Raw genomic sequence first — 14257 nt, 5'->3', positions numbered from 1 at the left:
AGACCCCGAGTGATGAAGAAAAGCACTTTGTCTCAGCACAAATTACCCTCACTTCTGAAATCTATGCCGTATCTCTAGATGGACCTTTCCTTTTCTCCACATGGTGCTCGTGATGTTTTTATATGTTGGGCAGCTAGAGAGAGCACAGATGCAAAGCCCAGACCTCTCCTCCCTGATATGCATTACCAGCTTGTGCCAGTGATCTTAAGGAAGGACCTGTTTATAGACTGGTTTCCTAAATGTACAAAACTTATAGGCACAGGAGTTAACCTGTTTTTTTCAGTGCCCACCAATGATTATTTGAATCTACTGGTTCACTTCATCCCTGTTTACCATAGAGGAAGAGCACTAAAGGTATCAGATAGCCTTGAGTTTTGGGTGCACATCTGGCCAGGTTTATGAAGGACAGCCTTTGTAGAGAAGCCTGGGAGATGAATTCAGCCCATATTGGACACCAGAGAATCCACAGGAATGCTCAGAACTGTAGGGAATGGGGTGGGGATTCAGCTGGCCGACTGTAGTATCTAAGGTATCTACACGTGGTATCTAAACTCCCTTTACAGGGCATGGAGATCTGGTCCCCTCTGCTGCTTCCAGGTCTGTTTGGCCAAACAAATCCAAGCCCAGTGTGGGCACTGACTTTACCTCTGCAGAGAGCGGTGGGAGCTTGGACACCCAGCGCCTGTGGGAACAACTACAGACCATGTCTGAACTGAAAGCCACATCTCTGCCCCGTGGCACTTCAGTGGCCAGGTGGGCATGCTTACCTGTCTGTGACCAGGGGCTTCACGGGTTGAGTTGAAGAAACAGAGACCAGCTCTCCATCTTCATCACCTTCATCCTCACTTGAGTTCTGGAGCAGCTCAGACTCCTCCTCATCACCATCCCCTCCCTCTTTCTTCCTCCCTAGGATGGGTTTGGCCATGCCATCGATCTGGTTCCCGTAGTTACCTCAAGGAAAAAAATGTGAAATAAAGTCACAGGTTTGTAACTCCAGTCGAGCTCAATCTCTTGGCTTTAATTCAGGCTGGGGAGAAGTGTGCTCTGCAGGAACCATGGGGGACAGTGGAGTTCAACTCTCCGAAACCATGCCCAGGAACCATAAATTAGTGATGGGTGTCTGTCCCCTGCTCATGTTCCCTATCAAGCCCGTAGGAATACACACCCTCCCTTGGGTGGTCAGCCTCAGGAGACACAAAGCCAGGATGAGAGAGGGAGCAGCTCCACTGGCCACAGCACAGCATGCACTCAACAGATCATTTGGGGCTCTGTATGGCTTGTGCCTGTAGAGTAGCCACCGCCTTCTCCCTAAACTGAGAGCCCTGCATGCTCTAGCATGTGTTGGTATGGAAAATGGGGAAGAAACCCTGCTCTCAGCCTTGGATACTGCATTCCCCACCAAGCATGCTTCAAAACCACCCTCCACAAAAAAGAACCAACCTATTGTGACTTCGAAGTTGATGGGTTTGTCACCAATCTTCCTGTCAATCATGGTAGCTTCCAGGAAGGCTCCAAAGAGAAAGAACTCCTCCATCTTCCCAGTGCAGTTCTGCAGGAGAGATCACGGGGATCCATGTTGAGGTCGGTCAGAGGGACACCTAGGAGGGCAGGTCCCCTTGGACTGAGGGGTGCATCACCTGGCACCTCTGAGCACCCTCATGGGCTTTTTGAAGGCGAGATGTCACTGCTCCGGCTTTCAACGGGACCGTGAGGGTTTTCACTCCCCCAGCCTAAGCCATCTCTAGGCTCATTGCAGAGAGAGTTTAATTAAAGATTTTAGCCTAACTTTTAAATGTGTTGAGATCAGTCATCCCTTGAACATGAGGGACTGTCTAAGGGACATTCAGGAGTATGAGCCTGAGTTCACTCACAAATTGAATTAATCAAACCACACCGAACCATCTGTCTGGATGCTCTTTCAGAACTGGAATGGCTTTATTTCCAGGTGACTTCATTTCCCCTGGAGGTGAGTTAAGGCCACTTTACTTCTGAAGGAAAGCTTTCACACAGAGGGTGCACTGCCATTGGACTTCTCAATTTCTGCTTCATACTGTTGGCTCATATGGATTGGCGTACGTAGGCATCCCCAGGTAGGACAAGCCTGGATGTGTCTGTTTATGCAGAGCACAGGCAGCAGCCTTGTGGGGTCTACATCTCAGGACTAAAGCTGTGGGGCTTCTCTTGTCAGGAAACAGCCATTCAATTTCTCTGACCATTTCCACCCTGCCAGAATTGGTTGGGAAGTAGATAAGATTCTTGGCTTCTGTCTGAAATCCATCTTTGGGATAGGAACGAGACAGCTGGCATTAGGAGATGGCTCTTTGTCCTTGTCTAACTCCCAACTGGAGAAACATCTCAAAAGTTTAGGATTCTCCCTCACTCAGGTATTCCTTCTGTCCAGCACTCCTAAGAGGTGAGCATTTGAATGATCGTAAAATATAAAATCCTTGCAAGATTTGCATTCATTCTGGATCCCCCAGGATCCAGAACATTTAGGACAACACTAAATGAAATCCTCAGTTCGTGAGACCAAAGGTAATTAACCAAGAGGCCCAAGACCCATGACTCACCACTGCCAGCTGTAGGGTTAAGGGTGACTTACGTCAGCAATTGATGTGGCCTGCTCAACTTGCACCTCGGTGGAGCTGTTGATCTCTGGGTTGCTGGTGTCCAAGATCTCCACGGCAAGGCTCATCAAAAGCCTGGCCCGGAAGGAGACGCCTTCACCCAGACCCTCGTTCAGCTCTTGGTGCTCGTCCATCAGGGTGTAGTTCCGAGTGGAGCCGTACATGTTCACCCACGCGGGGCCAAAGGTGGGCAGGAAGCCTGCAGCAGATCGGACATGCACGTGAGGAAGGGGATGTGCGAGGAGGAGGAGGGCACGTCTTTGCCTCAGGACACAAACTCAGTCGTGGATTGGCCTCACTCCTGGTCTGCGTACGATGACGCAGGCTTGAATATGCATGTGTGTGGGCATGGAAATGCCCAGTGTATGGTTGCAATCGTGAGAGTTACCCAATGTGAGAGTCAAGAAAAAAGAACCCCCGCATTAGTCCCCTTTCTAGAGCCATCTTTGGTTTCACATTGGTCCTGCCTATGTATGCTGGTGTGTTCATGTGTGTGTGAACAGGGAAACCTGTCAGATATTCATCCATTTATGGCAATGAATTTTTTGTTCTTGGGTGTGTTTGCTTTCAAGTGGTAGACTGGAGGCTTATGATGAGACTTGGTTTTCAAAGAGTGCACATGCAGTGATCTCAGAAGACCACTGCAGTGAATCAAAGTCTCTCCAGTTGTGCACCAAGAAGCAGCTATCTCCAGGGGTGGGGAAGGATCCTAGGCTATTTTGCTGACTCTGCCAAAGGGAAGTCTCTTTATCATGAAGAAGGTAGCTCAGTCTGCCCCCCATCTTAGCTTTACCTTTGTCTCCTTCATTAGAGATCTTCCGCAAATCAATGAAATGGGTACCGATGGCCACATCATTGACTTTGTCTGAGTCTCGGATCTGGATCTTTATCCGCTTGCACAACGGGGGGAACATTTCTGTGAAGACTATTTGCTCATTCCAGAGAGGCTCATAGCTGCTTTTTTGTATGGATGTCTTCCCCTGCCGAGTGAGAGGAGATAGACATTTGGTAACAGTTTGAGCTCCCAAGCCATCCCTCGCAACCTGAACTGCTCCCTTGCTAATGACCGCTAAAATATGCATTCTGCCTTCTGACTCTCCTCTCCCAAGTAACAAGCTCCTTTCCTCAACTGGAGAGTGCTGCAAACCCATCATAGTCTGCACGAGAGAGGGGAAACATAGCAAACAAGGTGGTTTAGCCATGCATCTCAGCATCTACATGCCAGGACAACTGAGATCATCTCTGGCCACCAGCACAAAGGCTGGTCCTGCTCATGTTACCTTTCAGGGTTACCCTCGTACTGCACGCAGCTTGCTCACCTTCTGCCCTGCAAAGACCACCTGCACATAGGGGTCTACCAAGTCCTTGTTCTCCCCAATGAGAGCCTTCTTCACATTGGCCATGATGCTGGTGTTCATACGGGGCAGTCCCTCCGCTCGATAGATCTTGATGTAGAAACGAGCCCACTGCCTCTCCGGAGGGACCCCATCTGGGAGGAGGAGGTTCCTACAACATCAACAGATAGGGTTGGAAACAGCTGCTGGGGCTAGCAGGTTTGTCAGGAGAGGCTTACCGAAGACGGAAAAGCTGCCGCGCTTTCTGAGCGCCGGCTCTGTGGAGGTAGAAAGATGACCATTTCTGCAGCCGTACATTTTAGTGCTGTTCTGTTTCTGCCCATCCTGCTGTTTTGGGGTGGGGAGTAGTGGTTTTGTAAGCAAAATCTTAGAGGAGCCCCTTAAGGTGCCCCTGGGACAAAGTGCATTCCACTAAAGGGATGTAATTATTATTGTCAGTGGAATCTAGGGGACAAATAAACTCAGCCTCATTTAGACATCTAAAGCAAGCCAGATGAATGGGATATTAGAAGAGCCTTTTTTCTTTATCAGGTCACAAGGGGAGCTCCATCAGATTGGTTTTCTTGGCATATTTGGCTTTCCTCTTCTGGGGGAAGAAATGAGAGCCATGGGGGATGCTGTGAACAAAACAATTTCTAGAGGAATTGCTGGAGTTGTCCATGAAAAAGTGGGACAATATCACCACTGCAGCACAGAACACTGACCCAAAATAGTTCAGGTGGTGCCTTGAGCCAACTAGTCCCCAGCAAGTCAAGAAAGCTGCACTGGTATTTTACTACTAGTCTGTGTTTCTGACTATGTGATGAGAGGCTGAGAGGTGGACTTGAAAGCCTGTGGTTGCATGTGGAGATATTTAATCAGCCTGAAATGTTTTGAGGCTGGAACTAAGTTTTAAGCTCTCCTGATTTTTCTTCCATGGCCTTCTAGATGCTCTGGGGAGTCAGAGAGCCCTGCCCACCCATGCAGCCTGGGGAACCTGATCGAGACCCTGGCAGTGAGTGATGAAACCTCATCCCATCCCATCCCAGGGCCGACAGGAGCATTATGTAAACAGTGGGGACATGAGGTTGGTTGACATCAGGCCAGCGCTGGTATAGAGAGGTCAACGACTAGCAGATGGTCTGACCTGACAGCAAGGACTGGTCTGTACTTGATATGACCTGGATTTGCACCAGTAATATCTGCCATATGTTGTCTCTCTGAAAAGCAACTTATTGGTCCCTCTGGTTTCATTGCACAGGGTAGGTATGTGTACTAGAGGGGCTGTCAGCCTGATGCGGTAGGGATGCTGTCCTCATTGTATGATCCAAGGTAAAGAGATGTAAAAAGTCATTCCCAAGAAAGTCTGTGTGACGCTGGCTCTGCAGATCCTTACCCTTCAATATCATCCTCTTCTGTCTCGTTGGCTTTGTGGGGTGTCTTGATGTTGTCCCCTTTCCCTACCACGGCGATATCACACTTCAGGTAACCTTTCAGCCCAGCGGTGAGATCCTCAGGGTCAGAAAGGATGGCCCATTTGTGGTAGAACTGGTGCTCTGGAAGCCCAGGGATAAGACAGTCATTTATCAGAATGAGACACAGCAATTGCTGCAAGGACTGGAAATGTAAGAGACATCTTCAGGTGTGAGGAATTCAGACAGAAATCCCTGAAAAATTCATTAGGAAGATGTGTCTCATGTTGAAGACTGAGAAGCAAGGGGATAAACTGTCTGAAGGGGGGTGAAGTCTCCATCACTGGAAGTCACCATCCCTGGAGGTATTTAAAGGACGTGTAGATATGGCACTTAGGGACATGGTTTAGTGGTGGACGTGATAGTGTTAGGTTAACGGTTGGACTTGATGACCTTAAGGATCTTTACCAACTTAAATGATTTTACAATCCTAAGTCTTCAAGGTCTCAGGTGCCTTTTGGATGGTGTTAGAAAGACTTCACCCTTCTGTGGAGCAGGGAATCAGACTAGATGCTCCCTTAAGGTCCCCCTTATCATCTGCTGACCACCCCTCAAGTGCAGACTCTGGAGGCTTCATTTACATCTTAGCTCTCAGGCTTATTTATAGAGGCAGAATGCTGCAATAGGTGTGACATAGGAGCAAGGAAAATAAAAAAACCCAAAAAGCAGTGATTTTGGAGGTATCTTTTCTGAAGGGGTGTTGTGTGTTCAGCTCTGGCATGCTGCGAGCACCGGGCCCTCAAACAGCCATGGCTGTTGTGTTTATCATCAGTGAGCAACACAACAGCAGTTCTAATCAACGTCTCCCTCTTTTCCATTGCACAGCAGATATCTTCCTTTTTTGGTTTAAATGCCAGCCACAGAGGGCAAGATCCAGCCCATGACCTTCATCTGTCTGGAAGGCTGATATCTTGCCTAAGCAAGTTGCCTTGGGCTTCCTTCTTCAGCAGGTCGGTGGATAGAGACCAGTGCACCCAGAAGGCATCTCAGCCTCTGGCTGTAACACCTTATTTCAGGATGGGATATACAACCTTCTCTGGAGGTAGAGTGTTCTTTCCTGACCACAGAGGGTAGCCCAGGTGACTTGCTTATGTCTAGGATACTAACATTAAGTTAGATAAGCATCACCCAAGGAAACTAGCACCTGCCTGGCTACCTTGCAAGGACATTTATTCAACGGTGCAGGTAGGCACATAGGACTGTGTGTAAACAATGTTTACATACCAGGTTGGGTATAAACAGTTCCAACGTCCATCTTGAAGGAGCCTACCAAAGTCCCACTGCGCAAGAGGTTTTTTGAGTGGATCACCTGGAAATTGAAGGGGGAAAACAGGTCAGACTGTTTTTCCATGTCCTGGGAGCCATAAGGCTCTTTTCAGAGGCATTCAGTGTCAGGCAGAAAAGCAGCTATGTGTTTTCCTTGGTCTGTATAAGGACACTAAGAGGCACGGTGCGGTTGGCAGCTCTCGCTTAGCAGTATTGCAAGCAAGTATATACTTGGATTGAATAAAAAAAATGCAAAGAAATTAATCTTTGAAACAAGATGCAGTTTTCCAGCCACTATGGGAACAACCACTGGGACATTTACCTGAAGGAAGGGTCTTTAGGATGCTCCAAATCTATGGTCTAATTCCCTTTGTGTGAGAAATTGTACAACTGGTCTGTGCATGGGATAGATACGGATACTTCTAATTAGCGTGCTTTGGTCAGTGAATCTCCAAATCTTGTTCGTCACCCTCCTCCATGGCTGTGGGGAGGGCTGCAGTGTCTGCTTTGCTCTCAGCATCTGCAGTCCTGAATTTCCACAATACCTCTGCCAGCCTCGTGCCCCAGGAAATCCTCTGGCAGGCTTGGGAAGGTCTTGCTTCTCCCCAAGCCTAAACACATCCCAAGAGAGGTTTAGTTCTACCTGGCTCTGAAAGACCAGAGATCGGCCAGAGAGAGAGATAGTGAATACAGGAGTGGAGCTGTGTGGACACAGCAATGAAGGTCAGCAACAGAGAGGGGGACTGGGCGTCTGCAAACGAGGTGAGGCTTGTAGGACCAAACATCTCAGCTCCTGTGGGGGGGTCTCACATCAAGGACCTTAAATCCATCCCCAGTGCATATACAAAATGGGCTGGTTTCTTCCAAAGCCCCACGAAAAGGACAACGCAATCATGCTCACTTACAGACAACTTGATGATCTTGTCAAACATGACATCTGGGGGGACGTGGAAATCAAAGACGAAGTACTGAAAAGCAAAGAGCAGTTGTGAAGGGAGGAGAGCTGGGGTGGGCTCCTTTTGGATTGAGAGGCAGTATTACGGTGCATGCTCCAGCTGGAGAAGCTGTGACTGCCCGGAGGAGCATCCTGCAGCACATGTCACAGAAGGGATGCACCTGTGTAAGCCTCAACGCTTCCAACCTCTGCAGTCTGGGGAATTAGTAGGAAGCACTAACTTCTTAGAAAAAAGAATAATTCAGCACAGATCAAGTGAGAGCACTTTTTACCATTTTTGCAAAATATCAGAGGGCAAAGGCTTCATTTCTCCTTCTGCGTGGTTTGAGATTTCATCTTATTCCAACAAGAGGTGACAGATGAAAAAAAGAAAAACTCCAAGTGACAAGAAATTACATTTAATTGACTAACAGCAACATAGACCCCGAGGAGCAGGTAGCTGTGAGCATCACTGGCAGACAGACCCACCTCATTGTAGTAAGGGCAATTGGTCGATTCCTTCATGGATGTGTATTTCTTTTCCTCTCCAACCTCCACGCAGACCACGGGGTCCATGTTGAGCCCAACAAGCTGCCGGGCCTCAATGATGGTGATGCTGACCTGGGGAGAGGGATTTGTGCACCTTCACCTCCTGAGAGCAGCATCAGATGCTGCTCGCTGCTTTAATCCCTGTCTCCCCATCTCTTGTTTTTGAGAGATGCCTCTCATCCATCCCTGCCTCCCATCCCCTCTGCTGCCACAGACTGAGGCAGTGTCTTGAGGTTTCCCAGGGATGGAGCCTGGAAGATCAAGTCCTTTCCTCTTAATTCTCAGATCATCCACAAAAGCCGGTTGTCAAAGGAAAGCAGACATATGGAGGTCAGCAAGGCACATACTTTGTTCATAAACCAGCCTAGCACTGCAAATCCTGTTATACTCCAGAAATTAGCCATTCCCCATGAGCACTAACCTTGTGATCCTCGTGTTTGCAGTGGCCAAATAACTGGACCTTGTGTCCCTTCTGCCCCTTGGTTGTAATTTGTTTTGCACCTTCCCCCTCCTCTTCATGTTCTTTATGTTCCCCCCCTCCTGAACCAAGCACATTAATTCCCTGTAAGCCTCACAATTTGGTCTGCAGTGGATGCTGCAAATGTTATGTAATAAATCTCTAACAACAATCATTATTTGCATTGTTCCAATATATATTGCTGTGCTGAGAGGCAAGGACATAAAGCTAAATCACTGCTGAATCAGCGGGACTTGGCAAAAATGAGAAGACAAGCCAATTTATGAATCACGCCGGCACCAACTAGTAAAAGAAAAGGGAGCAGCATGGATCATCTGAGCCTTGGGAAACTAAATGTGTAGTTCTAATTCTAGATAAAGTGGCAGGAATGGAGCATCACTGAACAGGACAACAGCAGCCATGTACCAGCCTATCCGAGAAAATCCAGTGAGCAACCTACTGCCAGCCAGGGCTCACCAATCTTGAATACTAAACAGCATACTGAAAGCTCTTGGGGAGTGTCCTGGTTTCAGCTGGGATAGAGTTAATTTTCTTTCTAGTAGTTGGTATGGTGTTATGTCTTGGATTCAGTATGAGAAGAATGTTGATAACACACTGATGTTTTCAGTTGTTGCTAAGTAGTGTTTAGACTAAGTCAAGGATTTTTCAGCTTCTCATGCCCAGACAGCAAGAAGGCTGGAGGAGCACAAGGAGTTGGGAGGGGACACAGTCAGGACAGCTGACCTAAACTGGCCAAAAGGATATTCCATACTGTGTGAACTCATGCCCAGTATATAAACTGGGGGGAGTTGGCCTGGGGTGCAGATTGCTGCTCAGGAACTAACTGGGCATCGGTTGGTGAGTGGTAAGTGATTGCATTGTGCATCACTTCTTTTGTATATTGCAATCCTTTTATTATTACTGTCATTTTATTATTGTTATTATTATCATTATTAGTTTCTTCTTTTCTGTTCTATTAAACTGCTCTTACCTCAACCCATGAGTTTTACTTTTTTTCCCAATTCTCTCCCCCATCCCACTGGGTGGGGGGGAGTGAGTGAGCGAGCGGCTGCCTGGTGCTTAGTTGCTGGCTGGGGTTAAACCATGACAGGGAGTAAGAGAAATGTATTGGAGATAGCTTGTTTCAATCACAGATTAATTTGGGCTTTCTGGGCTTCACACGATGCAGAGCAAAACCAATTAATTACTTAATCTCGAGCTTATCGCTCGACCATTTAAATGCCAGCTCTTGGGAAGTCATGCTTTGTGACTGCAGTGCATTGAAACCCAGCACGAACTTGTGCCCTGCAAAACGGTCCCCTCATCCCTGGAGCTGTGACCCCCGTGAGCTGAGGTTGGGGGCACAACATTGTCACCTACCTGGTAATCCATTGGCCTCCCAGCACTCGGCTCCATTTTGATGTCAGGCTTGGACCTTGGGAGGGGCAGAGGAAACTCTCAGTCAAACCACAGATGGACTTGCAAGCTGTGACAGCATTTGCAGGGTCACCCCTCAAAGCTCCTGCCCTCTTTGAATCTGAGGAATAAAAACCCTGAGAACACACGGTTGTGGGGTGTCTGCCAGCGTGCCCTCACCTCCTGGTTTGCACAAGCTCACATCTGGACCTCACCTCTTGTTCGAGACATTGGTGGTGACAGCTGTGACGGAGGCCAAGGAGATGGTGTCTGGCTCCAGTCTGCCTCCCTGTCTCATGGCTTTTCGGTCCAGGTCTTCTGCCTCCAAAACAGCAGGTTCATCTGCATAAAGGAGACAAAAGAATGTCTCTTATTGTTTCCACTCGGTGAATAATTAAAGGCAAAGAGAAAGGTAACCAATATGTCCTATCAACCTCACCTGATAATACAAAGAACAATGGTCACCAGGTCAGGTCACAATCAACCTGGTCTAAAAAGGGATTAAAAAAGAGGTATTGCCTCCTGTGACACATTATTCTGCCTGGGCAGCATGCCCATGTATGGCTTTGTGCAGGCACAAATCCAAAAATGACAAACACACCAGACCTCAAGGGGTGAAAGAGCATTTGAGCATGTGTTGCCGCTCTAACTACCAGAAGAGCAGTTGCAAAGACAACCAACTGTCTAGCTTTTGGGTAGAGAGGTCTGAAAAAACAGGAGAAGGGGGTCATTTCCCAAGGAGAAAAATTTCTGCAGGGAGAGTGAAGACCCCAGATTCCACTGGCACTGAGACACAGCTGTGTAGTCCACTGGTCTGCGTCTCTATTGGAAGAAGTTGCTGAGATAGATACTCCTTTCCTGTGCACAACCCGTGTGCATGTCATGCCTGCTCCTCCTGCCTTTGCTCTGGTCAAGAAATGACCACAAAGCAGCAATGATTTTTTTCTGTTGGGACAGAAACATCAGTAGAGTTGTCGGGTCACTGGTTTGCTTTGGTGGCATGGCTGTATGAATCCACTCATACAGCACAGACACTGCTCCTGGGAAACAGGTTCCCTGTCTCTTTACTAACCTAGGCAAGCTTGTAGCTTGCTCCAGGAGAGCAGAAATCAGGTTTTTCACCATAGTCTGGATTGGTTTTGTGAGATAAGATGGACTTCTGATGAAGTGAGGGAGATCTAGGCCGGGTGTTAGGAAAAGGTCTCCATCAGGGTGGAGAAGACGCACTGCTGCAGGTTGGGTGGGGAAAGGGGCTCCTCAACGCAGCTGGGAGTTTTTGAGATTGAGTCAGAGCCACGCCAGCTGCTAAGGACCTAAGCGGGTTCGATGTTGCCACGTGTGGGTGGGCGGACAGACTCGCATCCTCCCAGCTTGGTTTTCGGTGATTTAGTGGGTCTTTCGACCTGAGCAGGACCAGCAGTCTATGGGAGGAAAGCAGACCATGGCAGAAGAGGGCTGCTGGCTTGGCCAAGAGGCAGAGGGTGCGACACATCCAGCTCGTCCCATCACCAGCTGGCCAGACCAAGGGTAGGAATCACAACTGAGCCAGCACGGAGGCTGAGAGAGGAGGGTGGTGTAAAGAGAGCAGAGCCCCGGTGAGGTGTGGGAAAGCCTGGGGAAGGTGGAAGAAGGAGCTCCACAGCTGTGCAGCACTGACCACACCACGCAATACAGCAGCTGCGGCGCAGCCATTCCCTGACCGCGGGTAAATCCCCGTCTGTGACGGCACTCTACTACCTGACTGTGCACCCTGCTCCTGCCTTTGCATCCCAGATGCTTTCCCCATGGTCTTGCGTGAAGCTTTAAGCACGAGATGAACGCTCAGGCACTGGGGAGAGAGGGAGGCCACCCAGGTTTCAATGCCATGCCTTCCCACAGGCTGCGAATGCTTCTACCTGCACTGGTGTCCCAGGCCAAATTCCCTTTTCCTACCCTCAAACCTGGCTGAAAAACAGTGGAGATTTGCCCAGAAACATTATCCAAAGCAATGCTTTGTCCTTGCTCACAAACATGTGTTCCCTCATTTCTTTGCTGTTGAAACTCAATCCTTTGCTCTGAATGGAAACAACAACGAATTTCCGATCGCTGACCCTCTTGTGCATTTCCAGAAAGGCGTCCGATGTCAACGCCGCTGCGGTGCTGAGCCCGGGGGGACCGGCAGCCCCGCAGCAGCTGAGCCCTTCCTCTCGTGGTGCTGCTGCTGCTGCACCACGCAACCAGCAAGGTGCAAGGGCTAAATCCTGCTTTGCGTTATCACGTCTGCAGGTCGTCCCCTCAACATAATCCAGAAGCTGCCTGCATGAGTCCCAGGGGTTGTCACAGGTGGGATATCACAAGGTGGGTGATACCCGGCCAAGCCTTCAGCTGGAGACTCTCTCCATCAGTTTCTACTTCCCATTCCCCTGTGGAGACCCTCTCTCCAGCTCTCCTCCCAAGCACCCAATGCTCCCTGGCTAATCCCCGAGTTACTGACTGGCTGTGCCCGACATGACCCACTTCGGGGACAGACATTTTAGTAGGGCCTGTAGCAATAAGACAAGGGCTAATGGTTTTAAACTGAAAGGGGGCAGATTCGGACTAGATATAAGGAAGAAATTGTTTACACTGAGGGTGGTGAGACACTGGCTCAGGTTGCCCATAGAGGTTGTGGATGCTCCATCCCTGGAACCATCTAAGGTCAGGTTGGACGGGGCTCCAAGCAACCTGGACTAGCGGAAGGTGTCCCTGCTCATGGCAGGGGGATGACCTTGAAAGGTCTCTTCCCACCCAAACCATTCTGTGATTGTGTAATTCCACGGGGTCTCTCAGGTGCTTTCCTGGGATGTGGAAGATAGCCAAAAAGCAGCACTGGAGCAGGGAACAACCTATTCCCAGGAGCAACGTACCTTGTTTCCGATGGTCATCCTTTGGAGGGCGCGTCTTGCCAAGCTTCATAGCTGAAAAAACTCCTTTCCCGGCTCTGGAAGAAGAGATGGAGAAATAAAAAACCCCATCAATTCCTGTATTTTTCATGCTGTTTCTGGGACTTGGGAGTGGGAACAGGAGGAGTCTTTCACAGCTCAAAAGCAAGAGAGGAAATATCAGCTGAAAGACTAAGCGGGGGCTGCTGCAAACATGCCACAGGGCAGAGTCAAGACTGCAGCTAAATGCACTGCCGTTGAGTCTTGGGTCTCTTTTTTTTTTGCCTCAGGGAATGCCCTGACTTGGAATAAAGCACAAAGCTGGAGCACAGTGTTAGCAGCCAGCAAACTCTTCCCTGAGACCTGTGCCTCCTGTCTCTGCTGCTGGGCCCGGCTGCGCACAGACTTCTCATCTCTCCCGACCTGTTTGTGCAACTGCTCCCCAGTTACCTAAAACCATTTATTAAAAATGAAAACAGCCAACCACTTCCCCCAGCACCCTGCTGTGAAAAATCAATAACCTCTTTGGCTAGATCAGCAGCAAACCTATGCAGATCCTAAAGTTTTTCAGCAGCCCATTGCAGCAACATGATTTTCCCCCTTCCAGCATGGTAAACACCAGTACCAGGTCAGTCTCAGCTCCTTGTCTGAATCTAGGCAGGGGTCAAATTCACTGAGGGCAGTTTGGGCTGGATTGTCTGACAAAATAATGGTTTGCAAATGGCTTGTCAGTTGCTTTCTAAAAATAGCCATCATTTCAAGACAACTTTAAGAAGTAGAACTTCTAGCTCCAAATGCTTCAGTGGGGCTGGGACGGTTACTCCAGCTCAGAAATCAGCCCATGCAACAACAAGTGCATTGACAGTCTGGACTTCTACGTTACTTGGCATTTGTTACATACACGTACAGCAAATATACACAAATACAGCATTCAGTAAACGATAGGATTTCTGCACTGCAACCTGGATTGCTCTCAAATGCAGATCTAGCAAACGGGCAGGTATTGTTAAAGACCATAAAAGCCTTGCAGATATTTTCAGGAGACTGTTCCCTGTATTTGGAGGTAAGTCTGTGCTGCTGTTGCAAAGAGGTGGGAGGTTCTGAGTTACCCCAGTGAAAGTTACACAGTCTGGATGTGATGTGGATTTTTAGCCTGAAGATTCAGCTGAAAACCTCAGTAGGAAAGAACCTCCACAGTGTCTGTAAAACTGAAACCAGCAAGAAGTACGAGTCAGACCATGCGATAACCCTGTTCTGATATTAAAGAGCAAAGAGTTGGAGAGAGACTTGAAGGCAATGGCC

General features: G+C 48.6%; 1 protein-coding gene across 1 annotated transcript in view; it reads right to left on the bottom strand.

The window, feature by feature from the left end:
* The window catches only part of OTOF (otoferlin), a 105825-nt gene that overhangs the window by 28797 nt on the left and 62771 nt on the right, over window positions 1-14257 (bottom strand). Inside the window, exons 6-17 of the mRNA XM_010583195.1 lie at window positions 12941-13014; window positions 10271-10397; window positions 10020-10074; window positions 8123-8254; window positions 7605-7667; window positions 6658-6742; window positions 5358-5517; window positions 3947-4133; window positions 3421-3607; window positions 2603-2826; window positions 1441-1549; window positions 768-951 (exon numbers count right to left, since the gene is read on the bottom strand). Of these exons, the coding sequence (XP_010581497.1) occupies window positions 768-951; window positions 1441-1549; window positions 2603-2826; window positions 3421-3607; window positions 3947-4133; window positions 5358-5517; window positions 6658-6742; window positions 7605-7667; window positions 8123-8254; window positions 10020-10074; window positions 10271-10397; window positions 12941-13014 (1587 nt within the window). The remainder of the gene's footprint in view (window positions 1-767; window positions 952-1440; window positions 1550-2602; window positions 2827-3420; window positions 3608-3946; window positions 4134-5357; window positions 5518-6657; window positions 6743-7604; window positions 7668-8122; window positions 8255-10019; window positions 10075-10270; window positions 10398-12940; window positions 13015-14257) is intronic.

The sequence above is a fragment of the Haliaeetus leucocephalus genome, unplaced genomic scaffold (genome assembly GCF_000737465.1).
Source record: "Haliaeetus leucocephalus isolate CR32 unplaced genomic scaffold, Haliaeetus_leucocephalus-4.0 Scaffold871, whole genome shotgun sequence".
Lineage (NCBI taxonomy): Eukaryota > Metazoa > Chordata > Aves > Accipitriformes > Accipitridae > Haliaeetus > Haliaeetus leucocephalus.
Note: the sequence above shows the minus strand (reverse complement) of the source record. Positions and strands in the feature narration are given on the sequence as shown.